General features: G+C 45.3%; 1 protein-coding gene across 1 annotated transcript in view; it reads right to left on the bottom strand.

Annotated features, from left to right (window-relative positions):
* The window catches only part of ANXA3 (annexin A3), a 542,330-nt gene that overhangs the window by 37,006 nt on the left and 481,680 nt on the right, over nt 1–23,644 (bottom strand). Inside the window, exon 12 of the mRNA XM_069626342.1 lies at nt 5,891–6,013. Within this exon, the coding sequence (XP_069482443.1) occupies nt 5,891–6,013 (123 nt within the window). The remainder of the gene's footprint in view (nt 1–5,890; nt 6,014–23,644) is intronic.

The following is a 23,644-nucleotide window of genomic DNA, read 5'->3' as shown; positions in this document are numbered from 1 at the left end:
TTACATTGGATGATGAATTGAAGGGCTATATTGATGACCACCCTCTGATCTCATATCGTAAAGTGAGAAATCTCAAACAAACTCTATGCCCATCTCATTTCATACAAGATTCACCAACACAAGGACAAACACAACTATGGTCAAAAGAGAAACTAGTAGGATTCTACAAGTGTGGACAATGCAACTATTTTAAGTTTGCAGAAAATGGCAAAAAATCTATAATCTTACCTAATGGAAAAACGCACAATATAATGGATTTCATGAACTGCAACACGAGCACCATAATATATGCTATCATCTGTATATGCAATAAACAATATATAGGCAGTACAATAAGACCTCTAAAAATAAGGATTGCAGAACATTTACGCACAATCAGGAACAAAGACAGCAGATACCCACTGGGAAAACACTTCACAATGGAACATCCCCAGGAAAACATTGATGAGATAAGATACTTAGGTATTGAACAAGTTAAGATGGGACAGAGAGGCGGCAACAAAGAAAAGAAACTTCGGCAACATGAAGCCAAATGGATTTGCATAATGGACTGTTGCAACCAAGGTTTAAACTCTGATACGGAAATGGGGCCTTTTGTGTAAAATGTAAAAAATGCAAGATGCTATCTCAATTTATAGTGTACAGAGATCATGTATATCTGTGTTAATACTTACCAGAATGTATGTAAAATTGCGCACAATATCTTTCAGAATTTTGACATTGTGTATGGAGCAGACATGCTCCGAAATTATAGAAAGTACACCTTGATTCTCCATTAGGAACTAATAGATCCCCATGCTCGATCCATAATGGAGACCGGCAGGGACATAGTTTTTCCCGGCACAAACACAGCATCTCTCCCGATCCAAAATGGCGATCGGAAAGGCTACGCGACGCACGTTGCGTGGTGACGCCAGTCCGCGTCCACGGCGCAACGACGTGATCATGTCGCGACGCCGCGGACCAACTAAAAAAAGCGGCCCACTCGAGAGATGCATCGGACAATCGGATCCGATGCACACCCTCGAAAGCGACCGCGAAGAAGATTCCAGACCAAGCAATATATTCAGGTGAGCCCAGTATTAGGAACCTTGCACATCTAAAACGGTAGAACCTATTTAGGTTAAGAAGAGGAAACTCCTATCCCAAATAGCCAATCAGCCACGTTTATATCACTTATATATTTATTTTTTTCGTAGACTGTTTACAAAACTTTGGGCATATGCGGCAAACTTGTCTAAAAAACGGGACCATTAAGGAAACTTTATCCAACACTAGAAGACAGCTTAAATAAGAGAATCTCAAGACATGTAAATTGGCACCAAACCATAAAACAATAACAGGGCGAACCTGATGACAAACAGTATTACAAACAATTATCTGTTGGTTCTTCTTTCTGTTTCCTTTCTCCTTTAGCTTCAATTAGCGCAATTGTATGTTATAAATCCCTCCTGAAGATCCTTGCCAACATAATCAGGGTGAAACACGTGTAGAGGGTGAACCATACTTAGAAGGTAGAGGGTGAACCTTATAACCCTCACAGCAATCCAGAAGATCGATACCATCTTGCATAACAACTTACCTATAGAACAGAGGAGCCATTAAAAATTGAAAAGCAAAGAGGAATTTGCAAATACAATCAAAAGCTCCTCTGGTCAAAAGTGGAAATTATGATTTATTCTTTCTTTATTTTTTCTTGTCATGTACGGTCACAAAATCCACATGAAATAATGTATTGAACAATTTGTGCAACATTTAAAATTAATTTTTGGAGCGCCTAAGTGGAAGACTTGTGATTATTTTCAGGGTGGAACTGACATTATTTGGCAAAGCCAACTCAAGTGCATTCATATAGTGAAAGCTTTATTGACCAAACCCAACATCTGCACAGTCTCATAGTATGGGTACTGCCATTTTTGGGCACAGCCATCATGACTGTGTCCTTAAAGTAGAAATCCTTGCTTACAACGTGGGCAGAGAGATCCGGAAAATGCGTCTATGTACTGTGGCCGACTTGGCATCTGGTGGAGTTTTTAGGTGTTTTCCTTCTAAATCGATTGTAAGTTTAATGGCCGTTTACCTATTTTTTCACAAAAGTTTTCTGGACCTCACAACATTTAAATCCATTAAGTGGGGGTATACCTCTAGCCCCCCTTGGTTAATTTGTGCTCCATTGCTACACTTGATTGCTCATGCTAATTACTGCAGTATATTTATGGCCCTCCATTGAAAACAATTGAAATAAATCACCAGCCGCCACTGTTTTTAATTAAACCAAATTTGGCAGGATGAAGATTTTCTCAGAACCCAAACAGTTCTCCAGGACAACAAAGAGCCTCTCTCTGGTGTACGTGTGTCCAAATAAGAGGTCCTCCCAATTGTCTGTAGTTTAGAGGCAGGGTAATGGAATTGGTGAATGCTTATAGTCTTGGATTAATGGTGCTCCAAAAAATTCTACTGCAGCCTTCTTGGGTCTCTTTTTCCTTGGCTCTCGGTCCCAGGTGTAAGTTGTTCCTGCAACCTTCCTCTATAGTCTTCTTAGGCATGTCTCAGCTTGGTTATCAGTATCAGTTTAAGGGGTTACTGCTTCTTCTCTGGTCTTTGCTGAGTTTTTTCTAACTGTCCTCAGTTCCCTGTTAAAGGTTTTTGCATATTACATCTTCTAGCGTCCTCAAGGGAGAGTCTCCTCCAGAGTCTCGACCATGGATTTCAACATGTTGGTGGAGCCTGTAAATGGCATTGTGAAGGAAGGATTAGAACAGCATGAAGACAGAAAGTTGTCCTCAAGTCTCATCATAGTTCTCTCACTGAACCTCTCACCACCACCCTTTGCTTTGTGTGGGTTCTCCTGCCACCTCCTTCAGTTCCTCTTTCTCTCTACGTCTCGTCTCCATTCTAGTTCCTAAAAATCTCTGCTCTAGGTCTCCTCTTTAAAGCTTCTTCTGCAACTCTTTGAATCCTTGCACTAGCTTATTCTTCATCCCCTCCTAGGAGTAGCCCTTGTGTTAGGATCCAGCACTGTCTGTTCCTCACTCCAGATCTCCACCTCTCGTCCAATGTAATGTCCCCACCTACATAACAAAATTCACTATTTTTCCAAATTTCTCTCACGTTTCTCTCTTTCTGCTCAAAGCTTCTCTTTTTTTGCCCGCCTCTCTTGGTCTGACAACCATAGTCCATGTCTCTTGGTCTGACAACCCTTGTCTGCCCCTCTCGGTCTGACAATCCTTGCCCAGCCTGCTGGGTCCAACTACCCTTTCCCAGCCTGCTTGGTCTGACAATTACTGCCTAGACCGCCAGGTCACCCTTCTCCCAGACTACTAGGGCACCCTCCTCCAAGACCATCAGGCGACCACCCACCCAGACCACCAGGCCACCACCCACCCAGATTGCTGGACTGCCCTATTCTCAGACCGCACAGAGGATGTGAGGGTGTGCCATGCCCCTCATGCTACACCTGATCTATGCTACTACACATTAATGTTCTTTGGCTTCAATAACTTGGGCTTTGCAGAAACCTGGCTGTCCTTGAACTCAGCCACTGTCTTACACATGACTTGAACATTTTATTAAGCAATATACGACTAACCTAAATTCCTGTTTGTCTTGAACCCCCACAGGATTTGCCTGTGTTTTCTGAGGGAAGTCTATAAGCCTCAGAATTGTGAGTCGCGCTAGTCGATGCAGCCAAAGGGATGCTGCCACTAAACCTGTCAGCTACTGGTGTGATACATGGGCCACTTTTAGATTGTCTGGCACAGAGTACAGGAGGGCACCAGTGGAAGACTGGGTAAAGGAGCAATCCCCAGTTTGAAAGGACAAGAAGTAAAAGAAACACAGGAACAGGTGCAACTCCCCAATGGACTCATCCAAGGATCACTCTTCTTCGTTCTCACGCCAGAGACTCTTCAGAGAATTCTCCACCTCAGGTACCATTCCCTGCTCGATCCTTGACAATGGGGCAGTGGGAGAATCTCTTTAGCAGAAAATGTTACAGAGGCCCCGACATTAACAGCTTCTGCGTTTACCTCGGAGCAGACTGCTGGACCTACCGGCTCCAGTGGACAAGGAGCTACCTTCGGATGTTGATCCATTGGGCTCGTTCCCCCTCGCCCTGGTGCATTCTGTGTCTCACGCTGTAGCCAGATTTTCACAGCAGTACAACCCACTACAGAAATGATGTATGTTGAGGAAACGAAGTGTCACACACCCCCACATGCACAGTACGGTACGGTCAGCAAATACACAAACTAAAACCCTTACCTAGCATGTTGCCAATCTGTAATGCTCGCGCGGGAAAGACCACAGCCCTTACCCCAGCTCAGATCGCCTCAGAGGGGATCAGACAAACATTTGGAAACCAGGATAACCAAACTTGCGATATATAGGCTTTGTCCAAATTCCTGAGCCTCAAATAGCCCCAGATACACTCAGACAAACCATCAATCCGAGCCCACCCTTTCAGTTACCACTCACAGGTGCAGACCCGAAGATAAAGACTCAACCAGAAAGATGAAGGAGAGCAGTAAAAATGCAACTAGTCCCAACTCCCAAGTGTGGATTGTTGGACGATGTTGAGTTGAGAATGGTGGTTGGAGACGTTAGGAGCTTCTAACAAAATCTGTGTAGGATTGGAGGTGAGAGGGGGTGAAGAAGCTAGAACAGAGTGGAGGAGAGGGTAAAAAGAGAAGAGAAGGACTTCAGGAGGTGTTAATAGACTGGAGAAGGTGGTAACATCAGAGGAGGTGGTTGTACTAGGAGGAGGTGGTGAGGGTTTGAAGGACTGGTAACATCAGGAGAACATAGTGAAAAGTTGGATGAAGTGGCAAAGGATGTGGCAGGTGTCTGGAGGAGGTGGAAAAATCAGGAGGGTGCAGGTAGGCCCTGGGCGGGACCAGCTGGTGGGAGGAGCAAGACAGGGACCGGAAGGTTACCGTTAGATAAGAGATGATAGGGAAAGATGTTCAGAGGTGGCGAAGGGAATTGGGTACTACAAAGTAGTAGTGGGAGCTCCAACTCTAACTGTACCTACAGTTGCTGGAGGTGGCACAACAGGAAGTCAAAGAGCAATGTCAAGCAGCAGACTTGGGAATGGATCCCTGGACGGTGCTTGGTGCTAGTGAGCTATGGGTATGCGACTCAGGAAAACCTGTGTCTGGTAAGCTTACAAAGACTAAGCACCAGCTTGGTAAACAAAGGGACCTGAAACCCATCAGGTAGAGGCATCTGCCTTAAAGACCATTCAGTTACTGTCATCTTCTGCTTAACATTTTACTTGCAAATAAAAAAAACGAAAAATCCTATCTTTCAGTCATGCGGTTTGTGCTTCTCACAAGGCCTCCATGTCAGGGAGCATAAAGCAGTTCTGGAAAAAGAATTCGATCGATCGTAGCACAGAGTAAGAACTGCAGTATGAAATGTCTTGCATGTGGAAGGATGGTAGGCACTGTGAAGGGGGCTCACACTTTTCATATGCTGTGAAAGCAATGCAGCCATCAGAAGCCAGGGCATGGCTATCTCAGGAATGTGGAGGAATACCGATAGGACGTACCAATTACAAATAATGATCAATTTCTCCAAACATGATATGCTTTCAAAGGATCCACAAAGACCTCTTAAAAATAAAATATAGAAGAACTCTTAATCAGAAACCTAATAAAAGATGCGAGAACACTTGATATTATTTGCAAACTTTTCATTTGTGTGACCTCTATAGTGATGCGCAGCACAAACATAAAAATAATATTATCCTGTGTTCAGTCAGTCTATTTAGAATTACCTGAATGTTCTAAGGAGCATAATGAAGCCTTCTGCTGACCTATGTAAAAACAATATGTACAAAGATATGGAAATGCGTGTTTAGTTGTGATCATTTCTACAAATTACTTACTTTGATTGCCGAATATAATGAATATCCAGTAAGCTTCTTAAATTCAGCACGAATATCCAATAGGTCAATTTCTGATCTACAGACCATGATTCTTGTCAAAGTAAATTCATCTGTTCCAGCATTCTGTAAGATATAGACCTTGTGTGATTTTCTTTTCAAGAAGTGACTGAGAAAACTGCATTATGACAATAATGATCAATTTACTAAACGGGGTAATATTCCTAGAACGCAAAAAGAAGAGTTTAATACAGTAACAACGTAAAAACTAGCAAAACATACCCACTCTACTCTACCCCAAAGCAGTGAGTCGCATCCAGTAGGGTATGATTCAAAGTAAAGTTTCATGAAGAAAGTGGGGAAATTGTAGAAACCAACATAAAAATAGAAAGAAAAGGATTGCAGGAACAAAAGAAATAGCTAGATAAATTAGACCCTAAAGATGACATGCAAAAACACCATCCAACCTATTACACAGAAGACCCCCCCCCCCCCCTTGCTGGTGGTCCTGAGGAAGTGTAATTTCAAACGTTAAGGTGATGGAGCAAATTACAGAGGATGCAATGAATTCAAAGTGATAAAATTTAACAAAGTAGAAACGATAAACCCTTTATGCAGTATTCACATTATGCAACATTTAAACATAGTGTTACACCTTTGAGGAATTGGAATTGAATTCAGATGCCCTTTTTTGTATGGATGAAAGTACGATGCAGACACTTTCGAGACATGGAAAACAATGCAAAAGCAACCATATTCCAGCAGCAGTAAACAATATTAAAATATGAATTAAAAAAAACAAACAGCAATCTATTTTTGGTATATGCTTCTGTAGCTGGGGCTCAAAGCGAAACACATAGGGCTGCATAGCTGTTGCTTCAAAGAGATATCGGGCTGTGACAGGCATTGGAGAGTTCACACATAGTTTATGCCTGTGTCATTCCACAGCATGACACATCCATGTCTCTATGCTAGTCGTAATGTTGTTGTACTTCAATGAGGAACGCTAGTCGCTGGTCTTCTTGCTCCATATTATGGCCAGGGAAGACAACAGCAAGCTGTCTCATTGCAAGGTTGCGCTGCATGCACATTGTTTACTCCTGCTCCCCAAATCACTTACATCCCTTCTGGACATGGGCAGCTCTCTCTGTGTTCCTCTCTTCTGCAATAAGAATTGTGATGGCTAGAGGAGCAAGGAAGCCTCAGCTGCAGCAATGCTGCACTTCACCAGCCTGTACACCCAAGCTACACTGTCAATGAAAGTGGGAACTAGGGGGTGGTGCAAGGAAGGCATGGTAGCAAGAATAGACCGACACAAATGACAAAGGTCAAGGGTGTTTATTAAATTGTATAATGGGTGAGATAAACGCCTAATCTAAACCTAAATCTAAGATGAGAGCAAGGTACGACCATCAAATAATAATGAGGCGGTCCCAGTGGTGTCTTGTCAAATAGAAAAGGCTTACACTAAAAAACAAAAAAAAAAACTATTGCCAGTCCTTGCAGCTAATTTCAAAAAGATTGTGGGCTAATGTTCACAAGAAAAAGAAAGAAGTGCTCACAAATGATAAGTCGGGATGTTATAGCCGGTGGTCTCCCTTCCCCACGTTTTTAGCACGGGACAGGGCAGGACCTTTGAGCACACTCCTGGGTCAAGCCAGTACGAGGTAACAGTTTTCAAAATATCAGGGCCTTCTGTGGCAAAGTCTCTTTCACCCAAAGTCTCTTGCGTCAGATGACCTGATGTATTATAAAGAAAAACAAAAAGAAAGTTCCTTCAATAAATCTTCATGGGGCGATTACTCTTTGCCTTAGGCTCCCCCTCTGCCGGGCTACAATTCCATCGTACAATGTGGGTCTCCCTCCGTCGGGTTCACTACGTCCTTTCATTCACAATCTAACATTCCAGCATCTCAATGTCTTTTTAAACAATCATTCAATGTGCCATCACTCAGCCGGGTTCACGCTTGTCGACACCATGTTCACCTTGCTTTATCAATATGCAGGATTCACGCTTTAGCTTTCCCCCTGGCATCCCTCCGTCAGGTTCAAATAGCCATTCTTCTACAGTTCATGATTTGTTTATTGACATCAGAAAGCGGGGGTTCCCTTCCCCGAGCTTTCTTTGGCATCACTCTGTCGGGTTCACACCTACCACAGTTTTCACAACTCACTTGGTGTTCACAATGTATCAAAGACTTTCGACTGTACGAGGGATTTTACTTGACCCTTTTATGACCACTTTGACACCACACACGGCCTCCCTTAAGGCCCCTTCATCTTTGTAGTTTCATCAGCAGAAACATTTTCTCGGTTCAATACTTTCTCTTTCTTTCAGCAGTGGAATACCATATAGAGTCCTTCGAATGAGCACCCATGTGGCACCGGACCACTCAATGTTTGGTTCCAACTTCACTCACAATTATCTTCTTTCTGTATATACAATGTTGCCACTGAACCTTGGGCTCAACACAGTCCGGTTCACCATCGCTTGCTTCCAACTCACCGGCTGGGTTGAACTCAGTGTTTCCCATTGTTGCTGGAGTCAAGGGTGGTACCACGATGAGAACCGTCTCTCCACACCCTGGCAATCAGTGCCGGAGGGTTCCATGTACCATGGACCCCCGATACGCCACTCCCCAGCTGCAACTCCCGGTCTTATGATTGCTTTCACGAAGGCTTCGCAGGTCTGGGTTGAAAAGGGCAATTCCCTCCTTATCATCCTTTCAAATCTCTCTTCCCTTCTCCTCCTCTTGAACTGCCAGTCTGGTATGGCTGCTTCCTCATGCGTTCAGCCTTGCTCGCAGTATGCTTTTGTGTTCCACCTTTTATCCCTGTGGGGAAAGGAAAGAGCTGTCGGGTGTGCATATTTATGGTTAATTGCCGGATTCTTGTGTTGGGGCAAGTCAGGTAAATGGCACGTGTGTTGGTCTGTTGTCTGTCTCAGTGTAGGAAAGTGTTTGTGTTGTAAAAGGGGCTAGGGGTAGAACTTCAGAGTATGCTACGAGATTGGATGGGAAAAAGGTGTTATATGAAAGGGGGTATTCCGTCTCACCTGTCGGTGTCCCGCTTCCACTCCCCGAGGACCCCTCATCCAGGTGATCCTCCCGCACTGGTCCACCCCCAGGAACTGGATACAATAGCGATGGTCGTGTCCTGGCCACCTGGATGATAGATCCCCGGAGACTAGTCAGGGAGACAACTTCAGCTTTCTCACAGTGGACAGGAGTGCAGCGATTGGCAGGAGTGTAAAGGTGTTGCACTTATCTGGCAGATTCTACTGTGGCTGGCTCCCCTTCAATGTCAGAGTGTCCGAGAAATGTTCAGTGTAAATTTACTTTACTTCTACACAATGGCTCTAAAGAGAGTAGAGAGAATGGTCTCAGGGATGGTAGATGGAGAGAGAAAGAAGGGAGGTTGAATTAGTAATGTGGCAGTACATAGGCAGTTGATACAAATAATTGACAAAGCGGCATAAGCCTGGGCAGCTGATGGAAAGCCATGGCAATAAAGCAAGCTCATAGGCATTTGATGGCCTTCCTTGATAATGAGGCAGGTGTGGGCAATATGACAATCTTTTAATTGAAACAAGCACATGGACGGCTGATGGCAATTTTTCGGAGATGGGAAAAGTTGGGCATCACAATATCCCCAGGGGACTGCAAGGTGGATATCCTCACATTTGAATGCAAGGCAGAGAAAAATGACAGTTGCCAGTGTATTATCAACAAACATACAATCCCAACAATTCACTAACTCGTACAGACCCAGATGTATTGATCGCAGACAGGGCTAATTAGAAAGCTCCACCCACAAGACTGACAGGACCCGGACCAGAGCTCTACAATTAAGATACATTGCTTATCTTGAGGTGACCTTTACAGTCTAGAAGACCAAGACATTAAAAATCTGAACATAAACTTCGCAGAAGGGCAGAAGCCCTATTAAATAGGTCCCACCAAGGGAGGTGGGGCGGGAAAGGGGTCAGTAGCCAATCACCATTCAGTTAGCAGGGCCAAGGTCCAAATGTACTTTTCTTTAGCTTGTTTTGCTTATTTCATAGTGGTAGCATCAGAATTTAGGCTAGCATAGGTTTTGGACAGAGGAGCTGTTTCTTTTGTATTATAGGAGATATCCTGACAAGCACCGGTTTATACTTTATGTATTAGGTTCCAGTTCTCAGAAGCTAAGGAAAGCATAGGTCCTTTTCTCTGATTTTTTTATAAAGTAAGGTTTGAAAACAAGGTCTCCTGGTCCTTCCCCTAATTCTGACCTACCACATCACCTTGCTGCAAAACCCAGGGTCAAGCAGGGAACCTTGTCACAGGTGCTTGCCTCAAGGTAGATGATTACATCAGCATCACTTATTTGATGGTGGAGACTGCATCCCCCAGACTCGGAGCCAAATTCCAAAACCTAAGGCTGGCAGTTTGCTCATCCGGGTGGAGCGGACTTCAAGCTCACATCCATAGACCACATTGAAGCATTGGGTCGCTATGGGTCTTGCAAATAATGATTTAAATTGTGAATTACTTTTTTCAAATGTAATGACCTAGGACTATAGGAAACTAACCACATGCAGGCTAAATTTAGTGAGCTTTTGGTCAACCAGACAAATAACACCCTTTTAAAGGCGCTAACCGGTACTTTTAAATTGTTTTATTTTATTCTTGGTTGAAAACAAACCTTTAATACACATTTCATAAACATCTGAACAAAGGCAATTCAATAAATATTTCAATGCTTTAAAATAGAGTAAAATACACAATTTCCGAAACATTCATACCAATAAATACACAATTTCTTATTTGTCTCATAACTTATAATGCAACTCAAATTAAAACTCTTCTGCCTTCAATACTTTAATGACATTTCTTAATCGTAACATAACTTAGAATACATCACGTTAAGTGAAGTGAAAACTGTTTTTACAAAAGCCATGTTAAGGGGTGAAAAGGTGGGCACCTCTGATTGACCCCCCTCTCAACACCTTAACATATAATGCATAAAAGGGTGGGACTGTACTCTTTTGTGCATAAATAAATGAGGAGTAGTGGTATGAGCTTCGACTGAGGATAATCCATTTCTCAATTCACAACCTCACCTGGTTACGCCTTAACGACCATTAAGACTAATGATTGCAGTTGTATGTTTACGTGGATGCTTCCTACCTGTACATCTCGACATTTGTAACTAAGCCTCCAAGTACTCGCTGTACCTGTCTATACCTGTAACTAAGCTTATAGTATTCTTGTTATGCTGTGCGCCCAGTTACCTAAGGGTTTGATGCGCCCTACAAATCAATAAACAAACAAGTAATCCCAATCACTGTAGAGGTAGTGCAACCAGCGAGACAATGTTGCCAGGTCAAGTCCTCACAGTTCCCAGAGTTATATTTAAAAAATCTTTCCCAAATACACTGTCCGAAAATGAATTAGTGCTTCACATTTCAACACTAAACGTTTAACGGTTTCAAATGAATCTGTCAATTTACAGAATCTACAGATTCATTGGTCAGGCAAGATCTTGTCATATCTTAGCAGGACTTGTTTTGAGTGCAACAGGTTCCTTCTGAAATGTAAGGTGGTCGTTCGGTTAGGCTTACCAGGATAAATACGAAGGAACGGGAGCCAGGACACCCTTCTTTTTGTAATAATTTCTCAAATGAATTAAGGATGGCTATGAATGTAATAGATCCATAGTTGAAAGCCAATCGTATAAGAGAATCTTCTCTTCCTGGACAATTCATCAAATCCACAGTAAAACAACTTGGATTCTAAAACGGTGTTACAAGTATCTTGAACAGATTTTGTCTAGCGAAAACATTGTTCTGCATCAATCTCCCTAGAATCCCTATATAGGGATTCCTCTAAAGGACAAAATGTTACGCAAAAGCATTAGAATTTTCCATGTGCTCTAGCTGTAAGAGATACAAGACCAAAGTCGTATCTTATGGCAGCCACCGTAAAACTATTAGGCAGATTCAGAATTATTCTCCACATTTTACCTTCCAAAACCAATAAGTGATCCAAAATGGCAAGTGGGTACATTTCAATACGATAAAGCAGTTTGGGAAAAACCTTGGTCTCATAGTATCAAATTGCTGTTATTAGAAAGAACTGTCCAAATTTTGAATCAACCCTTTTCGTTTGCACCGCCAATTTACAGGCATGCTCATTGAAACATGTATAAATGCTACTCAGGGAAGGCCTGGCATTGACAAACAATCCTGAGTAGATCATCGATTCAATATTCAAGACCATTGTATTCCCAATATGCCATTGGAATTTACACCTCTTTCTTGTCCCACTAAACTGAATGACCTTAGACTTTGTCAGATTGACCATTAGAGCACGCTCTTCCATATATAATGTGAATTGTTTCATGAGGCGTTGAAGTCCAATAGCAGCGACATCAAAAAGAAAGAAGGCATCCATATAAACCAGCCTACGAAGTGCTGCAGTCTACGGCCAATAAATGACGCAGGCAATAAGACATCCTCAATATCCCCGAGCAATTGAGAATTTTGTTGATAGGGCTCCAAACCTGGCCAATCAGACCTGTATTTCAGTTCTTGAATAAAGAAAAATAATCAAGCTAAGAAGCCCCAATGGGATGCCCCAGGCTAATAGGTTTTTCCTAAGCCTACCACAATCCAAAGAGTAAGAAACCGTGGTCCGGTACAAGGAGGCTCCATTATATCACGCCATACTCCCCCCTCCCAAGCCAAGTTCTAGACACTGTTTATTACTAGCCCGTTAACCATTGTCCCCATCTTATGCCTGAAGCCAGTCTGCCATTTCGGGATTCTTCCAGCGCGAGCTGCCCATTCTTCCAAATGAGATAAAACAATAGATGCAAATACTTTACTATCCGCGCCGAGTAGACCTGTAGGGAGGTAGCTGGCAGGACTGGCTCTGTTCCCCTTTTTTTATAAATAGGGACAATGTGTGCCATAGATCAGGTCGATGGAAAAATACCAGTAGCCAGAATATTAGCAAAAAGTGTGGATAGAGTCTTGTCCTAGGAGTTCTTGTCTGACCTAAGTAGGAGATTTGACAGCCCATTCGGAACAGGGCCTCGGGAAGAGTGGATGGCAGTAAGTACCGCAAAAACCACCTCTTCCCCAAACAGGGAATATACCCAATAACTGAAGTCTGAATGAATGGTGAAGCAAACACTTAATACTGACTAATTGGTATCGGTCTGGCTTTGAAGAAGGCCAAAGGCCGAAACGCGTGTCACCTAACAGACTTTACCAATGTTGGGAATAAATGTATTTGTGACTGGTGTAATTTGTGTGGTGGCAACTAATTCTATCTAGTAAATCCGTTGCCATTTTAGACTTTTCTTGTGGAAAAAAGTATGAGGTGATTACAGTGTTTTTTTGTTTCATCATCATTCCGCTGATACTGCCAGGGGTGATTCTAACCCCAAGTCCCCCCCCTTAGTTTCCCACGCGAGGGGTTTCAAACATGTTCACTGGCTTTTTTTGGTGCCAGAGAAGGTGGCAATTGTAGATTAACTGCCTGCAGCATATCTTCCTCAGAGATATCAGCATAGGTAAATTGGATGGGCATGCAGGCTTTACCACTCAGGTCATACAGAAGTGTAAGGTATCAAACTCCAGAGGCAGGGAGCTACGGAGCTATGGAGAAACTTTAACCCAGGCTATGAGGCTTTTCTATGACCGCCACACACTCCTGGGGAAGTATTCACTGCGGTTATTCAGTGTTTGCTTGGGCAGGCTATTGGGGTTAATGCCTCACACTCCCAGACAAGCTTTATATAATTGATCAATGCTCATACATAGATCCACCTTGTATCTCTGAAAGCGGACAGAGTTAAGAAAAAGGGTTGTGCGCGCACCCTTTTTTGAGGTGCAAGCTGCAAGATAATGCAAGGCACTCTCCTCTCCCCTCCTGCCAAACTGCAAACTGCAACACACACGTCACGCTCCATGCTGCGTTTGTTTTTTTTTTTTTTAAGGAGACAGGCACACCTCCAGGTAGTAAACAGCGAAGAAGCACTTCTCTATTCCAGCTCTCAAGTCAAAATCCAAGTTGGAAAACTTAGCGGTTCCCCCTGCAAACTGCAAGACACACGTCACAAACCGCCAGTACTTTTTTAGCCTGACAGCTTTCATCCAGATGATCAAAGAACTAAATAGGTCTGAGGCTTTTTCAGAGTTGGAAAGTTAGTGGAACGCTTGTAGTTAAACCCTTTTCAAGAAGTGAGCCGATGGCAGCCACTAGAGCTAGCCAGGAGAGTACAGATTTCAAAGTGGATATTATCAGTTGTAATGAAAGGGTGATAACATGAGGATAAAGAGTGAATACATTTAAAAAGGAGGTGTTTAAATGATTAATTGACAAGAGAAACAATATAACTGAGGCTCCCAGTGTCCTTGGTGGTGTTCTACCCCTTCGCAACATTCCTGGTCCCCACAGTCGTAGCTAGTCGGAATTGTGGTCTAATGAAATGGGTGGAGGGAATCTTGTGCAATGTTCAAAGGGGTGGGGGTAATGAAAAAGGTTTTAAGCAGCTGATGGATCCAAGGTAGTAACACAAAGTTCTCAACATGAGTCTTTTATTAAGCATGTCCTGCCCCTGGTCTACAATCAACCAAGGAAACCCTAGTCTGTCTTTAGGTTGCAGGCTAAGGAGTTCCTGAATCCTCTTCAAGCTTTCAAAACTGTTCCCGGGTGTAGGCCTTCCTACAAGAGCTCTAGAGCTTTCTATTAATCGGGTTGAGGCTGCTCCTCCACACCTTTGGAGTCAGCAAAGAAAGGATCAGGGCACTTCTGGATCCTCCCTGTTTATGGATTTTCCCAAGCGCACATTCCCAAAGTTCTTTTCTGTGGTAACCCCCCCTGACCCTTGGGGAGGCAGCACTGACTCAAACCCTCCACCCGCCTCTATCACCTGCCATGGATCAGGCTGGCCTGCTGGAAGCTTTCTAGGCTGTGGTGGTCCGTGCTTTTTTCCCTCCTTCTCAAGCTAAGTGGATAGGATTGTCCCCTCTAGTCTGCTGATCATGTGCCCGCCTGCTGGCTAACTGACTCCCCATCCTCCAACTTCAGCTGTTTGCTAATAACAACTCTCGCCACCTTCCATTGGCTTCTCTCCTAGAAGTTATTTCTTTCTCCAGCCTTTTGTCTCCCTTCTCAAATTATTCTTACAGATGATGCACTTCCTCCGCCAATAACTCGTCTTCACGGCAGTCTCTATTCTCTCAGATGACACTTCTTCCTATTCAATCCTGTACTCCTCCGATAACAAACCTCCAATCTCTGTTCTCTCCTCACCAATAACCTCTCTCCTTGTTGGTACTATTCCTCATCCAATCTCAATTTCTCCTCTCCTCAACCTCCATCAGTCCCTCTACAATCCTTTACTTCAGATGGTGTACACTCCCCTTTCTTTCTCGAGTAACTCCTCCTACAAACTCTAATTCCTCTTTCCAGTCTCCACCAACTTTTACTCGCTAAACTCTTCTCACTTGCCCACCGTCCCTCCTCTGGCTACTTCTTGAACAGGAAGCAGCTTTTTGTAGTCTGGTCAAACCCCCCCCCCCCCCCAACCACCTCCCCACCTTGTGTGGTGCTTCTTGCTACACATTTCACATGTAGTTTGGGGGCCGGCTGAGTTGTTATTGTTCATGTGCCCAGAGTACTGTGAGCCTTTGGAAGTCTGCCCTAAGGTTATGCGAGGGCTGGCTGCCATTTTGTATTGCCTAGGATGCTCTCTGTTCAGGAGATTTTTCCTCACTTCTACCCCCTCATTAGGCTTCCTGCAACATACTGGTCAGTCCTGCAGCCACTTGGTTTTCCTATGGGTGTTAGTGTGCTTCGTTCAGGGAACAGTACATTATGTACAAAACGTCAGTCATAGGGAGCCAACTGTTCTAATCTCCTCAGTGTTGTGCCATCAGCCATTGCGCATGACAGGGGTGCTGGCTTCTGTTTTGAAAACTCTGTAAAGGCGCAGCATGTGTTCCTTCCGTGGTCTAATTGGGTATGGCTGACAGGGGAGATGAGTGATATGGTGGTTTTTCCGAAGTGTTTATCCTGTTTCCCTCTCTCTTATGACTGTGGAGAGCATTTCTGCTAGGACCCCTGTAATACACCTTCTCTCAGCTGACTGCTTAAGAGACTGTGGCTGTTAAGGCATCGGACAGTTCAATTCTCTTGTATGTTGGTTGGGGAGGATGTGACTTAAGATTCCTCAGATTGTCTCCTTGCCTGTTGCAACTGCTTGGGAGGATGTGACTGACCTGGTGACACCGGGGGGAACTCCCGTATATCGACTCTGGGTCCACCACCCACTAGGTCGGGGTGGCATATGGCATCCTTGATCACGCCACTGTTCCTCAAATATAGGCAGGAAACCTTGACACCTGCAAAACCTACCCACTCAAGCTTCAGAAAAATTACCTGAATAAAATGTCCCTCACGCCTCAAACTCAGGGGCAGAAAGTAGTAATGGATCAAATCTCAGAGCCTGTGGCCTGATGGATTTGTGCACACATCTACAGATAGCTCGCTGTACTTCATCTCCTAGCCATTCTTAACTGCTTTTGTAAGATGGGATGCTTTTGATGGAAGAATCTCACATCTTGGTAATATCCGAACTAGTCAGAGACCCTGCTCTTAAGTACTTGTTTCTGTCTAAAGACATTATTATATTTGATCCGTACTCTATACCAGAAATCTTGCAGAACGAATAGAGAAATGACTCTTTGGTCTTGAAGACCCTGATCAGTCAGGTTTTGTCCCAAATAGAGGTGCTGCAGACAACAAATTAGCCACATCTGACCCAAATTGTGAAGGTCACAGATCAAAGCAGTTCATATTGTGATGGAAGCCAAGGGGGCTTTTGACTGTGTACACTTGGATGTTATGGCTGTGGCTCTGCAGAAAGCTGATTAACGGGAAAACAATTATGGCCAACGATTGGCCTCCTAGATTGAGGGTCACCTGGACCGATGCTTCCACTAGCCCCTTTGATCTTCATAGGTTGCCATCCTTCTCTCCCCTTCTATATGCTTGAAAAATGGTCCATTTTGCCGGTCATATAGAGGGAGAAGAGATCAGTTGGGGAGTGAGTCACATACATTGTGCCTAACAGTCAGTAAGCTCGACATCACCCTTCTTGCAGTGAGGCAAAGAATGGAGAACTTTGATAGCATCAAATGGTTAGATTGGCTTTAGTTTATCATATCCTCATAAAAGGTTTTATTTATGTTTTGAAATTATTTTTGAAACAAACATAACATCTTACATAAGTAACAGGAGATCAAGGAAAAAAGGACAATGGACCACACAGTATGCCTTACTCCCTCCGCCCCCATCATTGAATTGCCGTGGTCTTCTCAACGTGCCTTTCAGCCATTTTATGATCTGTGCCTATGTCTCCGACGGACATATCCGATATCATTCGGCTAGGATGTAGTTTATTGTGCTCCAGTGCGATTCCTGAGGCGAAACAGTTTTCCTCCGCACCCTGGTAGTGACCAAGGCCTCACAATCGCCCTATTATGTCCCTCCACCAAGGTTCCCTCGACCATGCCCGTTGTATGTGCCCACATGCCTCATTGTCCCATCCCCAGATCGAAATCCCAACTCCCCTCATACCCCTTTCCCCTCCCAACCCCCATCACTAACCCCCCAGCCTCCACTACCCTTATCTCCCTCCCCCCAGTCCCAAGTGCCGTCCTTCCCAGTTGCTCCGATTGGCTCCCTTCCATTGCCCCATACCAATGTAGGTGAAGAACCCTCCCCCTTTCAGCACTAGCCAGCTTTCCCTTTTTCTCGCCCCCTGCGCGCACTAAGGTGGCCTCAGATCTTGTGTACATGCTAACTCATTCAACTACTGGCCCCAGTTCCTCACTAGTGCATTTTCCCCTTCCGGGTCTGTTGATTCAGGTATTCTACTTCCGCCAGACCTCATCGACTAACCTCGTTCAACCACAGACGCAATGACGGGACAGTCCCCTTCTTCCATTCCATCGCAATCCGCCTCTTGGCCAGTAGGACAAGGAACTGTGCAATTGTATTACAATTTTTATACCTCTTTGCAACCGGCAAGAGTGCCCAAAAGCAACCCTCATATGAGCATTCATTGTTACCCCCAATAAGACATTCACTCTGCTTACCACCTCCCCCCACTTTTTCACCACCACTGGGCAACTCCAGATCATATTCCAGAAGCCGGCATGGCCCATTCCGCATCGTGTGCAAGGATGTGTTGCTGTACGATTGATCGCATGTAGCCTTTCCAGCATCAGATACACTCTATGCAAATAGTAGAATTGGGTGAGCTGGAACCGCGTGTTCCTAGAAACTTTCTTAATCTCCTCCCACATCCGAGCCTGCTGCTCTTCCAAAAATCAGTGCCCCTAAGTCCCTTTCCCATTTGTCCTCAATTGCTTGTTCCCCATCCCCCCCTTGCAGTCTGTAGTGTTCTATACACTCGTGATACTCTGCCCTGCCCTTCCTAGTCGCGTCTGCATAGCTGGGTGCTCCTCCGGCTCTTCCAGGATGCCGCTCCATAGTGTTGCCATTCGTTTGACCACCCTGGCGTACGCGAGAAAGTGACACTTCGCTCTTCGGTTTGTCTCCTTTCCTCAAACGTCTGCAGTCTCCCATCCCTGAATAAATCCCCCACTGTAGTGCATCCCCTGTCCTTCAATACCTTGAGGCCCACGCTGAGCAGCACCGACCTGATGGTGGTGTCGAACCCGATTGGTAGTCCCTTGCAATATGGTTGTTTAGTCCACATCTTCTTCAGTGACTTCACCCACACCTCCCGGACCGTTTTGAAGACCACTGTATCCCCTCTGCCGCCTATGGGCACCCACAGCAATTCTACTCCCTGACTCTCCGGGCTGTATCTTCCCCAATAGGCCTGACCGCTCCCCTTCTGGTCCAGTTCGCCACAGTGCCGTTGCTTGCAATTGCACCGCCATGAACTATAGCTCGAAATCTGGCATATTGAGTCCCCCTGCCCATCTCGTGGGTGCAATGTCTGCATGGCTACTCTGGTACAACCCGTATTCCACAGTAGTTCCCCCAGCATTTTGTCCAGCATCTTAAAAAATACCTTCTTTACTATGTACGGGATATTTGTGAAGTAATATAAAAGACATGGGAGGACCACCATTTTACAGAGTGCAACTCTTCCCATTAGGGATAATGGTAGCTTCTTCCAGAATTTCACTGCGTCCCCTATCCTTGAGAGAACTTGCGGGATGCGGAAAAATGTCTCCTCCATCTCATGGTAAATTTGAATACCTTGGTACAAAAGAATCCCATTCCCAGCGAAGCTCCCTGCACGAGATCCCCTGCCCCCTCCTGTCCTTCAGACCCACCAATGGGAAAACCAGTGATTTGTTTTTATTTACCTGAAACCCTGACAGTTTGCGGAAGTTGCCTAACACCTCTAGGATCACCGGGATATTTTCTACTGGGTTATCCATGAAGAGCAGCACGTCGTCTACGTAGAGCGAGATGCTGCGCGTCACCCCCCTGCCTGTATGCCAGTTTCTACAATGTTTGACCAAAAGTATCTCGCCAGTGGTTCTAGTGATAGAGCGAATATAATGGCAGAGACATGGCATCCCTGACGTGTGCCTCTCTCTAAACACCACCTCTGTGAGAACCATCCCCTGGTTTTGACCCTGGCCATAGGGGTGTTATATCGGAGTCACAGCCACTTTAACATCACTTTGCCCAGGCCACACGCCTCTAGTACCTTAAATAGCCATTGCCATTCCAGGGAATCAAACGCTTTGACCGCGTCAATTACCACCAAAGCTAGTTCTCTTTGTGAGTGTTTCATCAGGTCCATGACGTGGTGTACTCTGCTTAGGTTCATCCCAGTGTCCTGTCCCCCTACAAACCCACATTGGTCTGGGTGTATCAAAGTGGGGGCCACTCTCACCAGCCTACTTTCCATCACCTTCCCCCAGGATTTTCGTGTCTATGTTTAGCAAGGAAATGGGCCTATACGAGGCACACTGTTGCGGGTCTCCCCCCTTTTTTTAACAGGACCGTGATCACTGCTTCTCTCATAGACTCCGGAAGCAATTCCTTCTGGAGTGCGTGGTCGTAGACTTGCTTCGGTTGAGGGACTAGAATGTCTGCAAATGTCTTATAAAACTCCACCGGGAAGCCATCGCAGCCCGGTGCTTTGTTAACCTGCATTGGTTTAATTGCCCCCCGAATCTCCCCCTCCTCTACGGGCCTATTTAAGTCATCCCTGTCCTCCGCATCCAACCTGGGCATTTGTACCAACTCCAATAGGTCTGAGGCTTCCTGATCAGAGTACATCTTTTCCTACAAGTATAACTGCTCATAGTATCTCTGGTGATTCCCGTTTAATCAACCAGGCCAACAGCCGCACCGCCTTGTCCCCTTCCCCGTGGATTTTAGCCGTATATAGCCCCTTATCGAACTGCTCTATCGAGTTCAGGGCTCCCCTATGTAAGCTGAGTTTCTCTGCCAGTGCTTCCCCCACCTGCTGACCCCTTTCCTCATCCACCTCCAGCTGTTGTATTTCACCCTCCAGGTACTTGATGGTATTGTCTAGTGATCTCCGAACGCCCACCGTCTGAGACATGCATACCCCTCGCAAGGTCATCTTAAATGCCTCCCACTGTATTCCCATGTCTTCCACTGACCCTTCATTGATCTCAAAGAATGACGTGATTGCTTCTCTTAGGGTCTGTTTATTAGCTACGTCCCCCAGTAGCCCTTGCCTCATGCGCCATATCTTCATACCTGGTTGGTTGTTAATCCCCTCAAGCTCGGTGACTAGTGGCGAGTGGTTCGATATAGCTCTATCTAGGTACCATGGGTCATGGAAACGGTGAATGCTTTCCCTCCCCACACATAAATAGTCCAGTCTGGAAAACAACCCATGCATCCCTGAGCAGAAGGAATACTCCTTCTCTGATCCATGCCTTTCCCTCCATAGCTCTTCTCGAGCCAGTGGTTTAGTTGTGCCCCCTCTCCCCATACGATCCAATTCCGGGTCAATTATGCAATTGAAATCCCCCACATATGTATAGTCCTGCCTGCTGTCCACCTGTTAGCTCCATTACAGGGGTAAAATAGGACTTGCTGTCCATACTCGGCCCATAGGATTTTACCACACAAATGTCCTGCCCCTCCCATTGACCCACTACAGCTAATGTCCTGCCCTCTGTGTCACCCACCATTCGTTCAACCTGTATAGGGACCCCAGAAGCCACCCAGATCAACACTCCTCTCGCGTAGTGGGGTACGAAGACCAAAACACTTTGCTCTCCCATTTGGATTCCAATCCCTTCAACTCCCCCCACCCCCCTGGAAGTGCGTCTCCTGTATTAGTGCCAATTGTAACCCTTGTCTCTTTAAATATTGCCCCACCCTGGCTTCCAAGACCAAGCACATTCCATGTGCTTATTTTAAGGTGGGTCCCACCCTCGCCAACCTTGTATTGTTTTCTGCAGGGTTCGCCACGGTCTTGAACCCATTCACCCTGCTGACCTTCCCTCTGCATCTGAATAGCACCAGAGCCCACACTATCCCCAGCCCTCAACAAATAACTGTCCCTTTGCTCCCCCCCCTCAGGCCACCCCTTTCCCCCTAGTTCTCCCCAACTTCCCTTCACCCCACCCCACCGCACCCCCTTCAACACCCCAACTTGCTGCCCCCACCCCTCCTTCCCTCACATCCCTTTCAACCTGTTCCAATCGGGTCGAACCTCCAACTCGCATCCCTTGTCCAATGCGTTGGATGGGTCCCGATTTCGGGGTTGGCTGAGGCCTTTCCCGCTCCAGCCACCTTTACAGCGCACACCCACTATTACATCATGGGAAACATTGCTTCCTTCCCTTACCCTTTCAGGTAAATGAGCTCAACCTCTGGCATTCTCTGTGTTCCGTCTCCCCTTGCCTGCTGCTTGGGCTCCTCCTCATTCCTTTCGTCGCTGGTCGTCCGGTTCCTGTGATGGTTGCTTAGGTCCTTTCCCATCCAACCAGTCCCAAGCATCTTTCGGGGTGGTGAATATGAAGGAGCAACCCCAATCCATTACTTTCAATTGCCATGCATCGTAGATTCAGTTCACGAAGTCTGCGTCGGGCTGAGTCAAAGGACTGTCTCTGCTTCTGTACCTCCTGTGTGAAATCCGGCAAGATCAGAATTCTGGCGTCATTTGCTTCGATGTACCCAGCTTTACGTGCCACTTGTAATATCGTGTCTCTATCTCTGAAGTTCAATAGTTTGGCAATGATTGCCCTGGGCTGGGCCCCTGGTGGTGGTGGTCTGCCCGGTACCCAGAGTGCTCTCTCTACTGTGAAGAGTTTTGATAGGCCTTTTGGGTGTAGTGTCTCCAGGACTAGCTTTTCTACATACAGTTCGCAGCAGAGACACGTCTGTCCCTACCTCTTGTATCTTTCCTTCCAGTAACGTGACACTCTTGCTCCTTTCCGCCCCCGTCCCGAGGCATATATCTTCATAAAAGTTTAAGCAGAAGCACTTAGATCTAGAGTTACCTTCCATTGTGCTACACAATTCTTGGCATGCCTGCGAGCATCCTCATACCCTGACATTTCCCATCTACATAATGATAACTACCCATGGCTATTCGAACTGATTACACAGACATTAGACTGGTGAAAGGGCCCTTGAAAATCTTGGATGGGAAGTATTCTGAATGCAAACATGAATATTCTCCCACAACTAGTATACTACTTACAAGGCACTGCCTATACCAAAATACCAGTCAGAGCTAATGAAATTGAGGAGAGCGCTTACATTTTATCTTTTCAAGTACTAAACTAAGAATCCATAGGAGAATCTTGTAGCGGTATGGGCTAAAATGGCTTGACATAGGTATAACCTCGCTTCCCAGGTGAAAGTCATGGGTTAAGTGGAAGTGGGTCAAGCAGAAGAGCAATGGTCGTTTATAGACCAAGCTGGTGCAGGTTCACACATATAAAAGTAGCCTTGACTTATCTGTGCAGGCATACAAATCTGATCACTAAGTTGATGCTGGAGTACTGGGAACACTTGGCTAATGGAATTACTTATTTTTTCACCCCATTTACGACGCTTTTTGGTAAGACCAGGAATTCAGGAGGCTGCATCCCACAGATGCAAGCGTGGGGCTGCCTGAAGAACAGGGATCTGTTGTAGGGGGTGATATAATAAGTGTTATACAAGGAAAGACTGACTACAGATTGATGGAAAATGACCATTTGCAAACAGACAATGGCCATTGCATGGGGATATTGGAAAGGTGTCATCAGTTCCCCCAACTACCTTCAAGAAAACCCTTGAGGCAGGGTATTCTACCTGTCCTATGTTCGGATGTATGCATGGCATTTATAAAGCACATAGCTAGCTGGGAAGCAACAAAGCACTGTACATAGGGGACACACAGGGGGGGAGTACAGGTAGGGACACGTGGCAGACGAAGTTGCTCAGATGGGTAGGGGAGCTGGGGAGGGAAGCAGGGAGAAATCTCCCGAGTGGGAGATTAGGGTGTTCTTTGAAGAGTATGGTCATAAGGTCTTCCTGTAATGTAGGATGGAGGTGGCCAGGCTAAGCTGCATGGGGATTTTGTTCCAGAGACAGGTAGTATGGCATGAAAGAACAAGTTACTTATCTTACCTGGTAACGTTCTTTCGATGGGATGTTCCTCCGACATATTCCACATCTTTGACAGTAATTACCACAGCAGTGCTGCTTCAGAAAACTTTTTCGGGGT

Source organism: Ambystoma mexicanum, chromosome 6p, assembly GCF_040938575.1.
Source record: "Ambystoma mexicanum isolate Mex_15411 chromosome 6p, UKY_AmexF1_1, whole genome shotgun sequence".
NCBI lineage: Eukaryota > Metazoa > Chordata > Amphibia > Caudata > Ambystomatidae > Ambystoma > Ambystoma mexicanum.
This window is presented reverse-complemented; position numbering and strand designations above follow the sequence as displayed.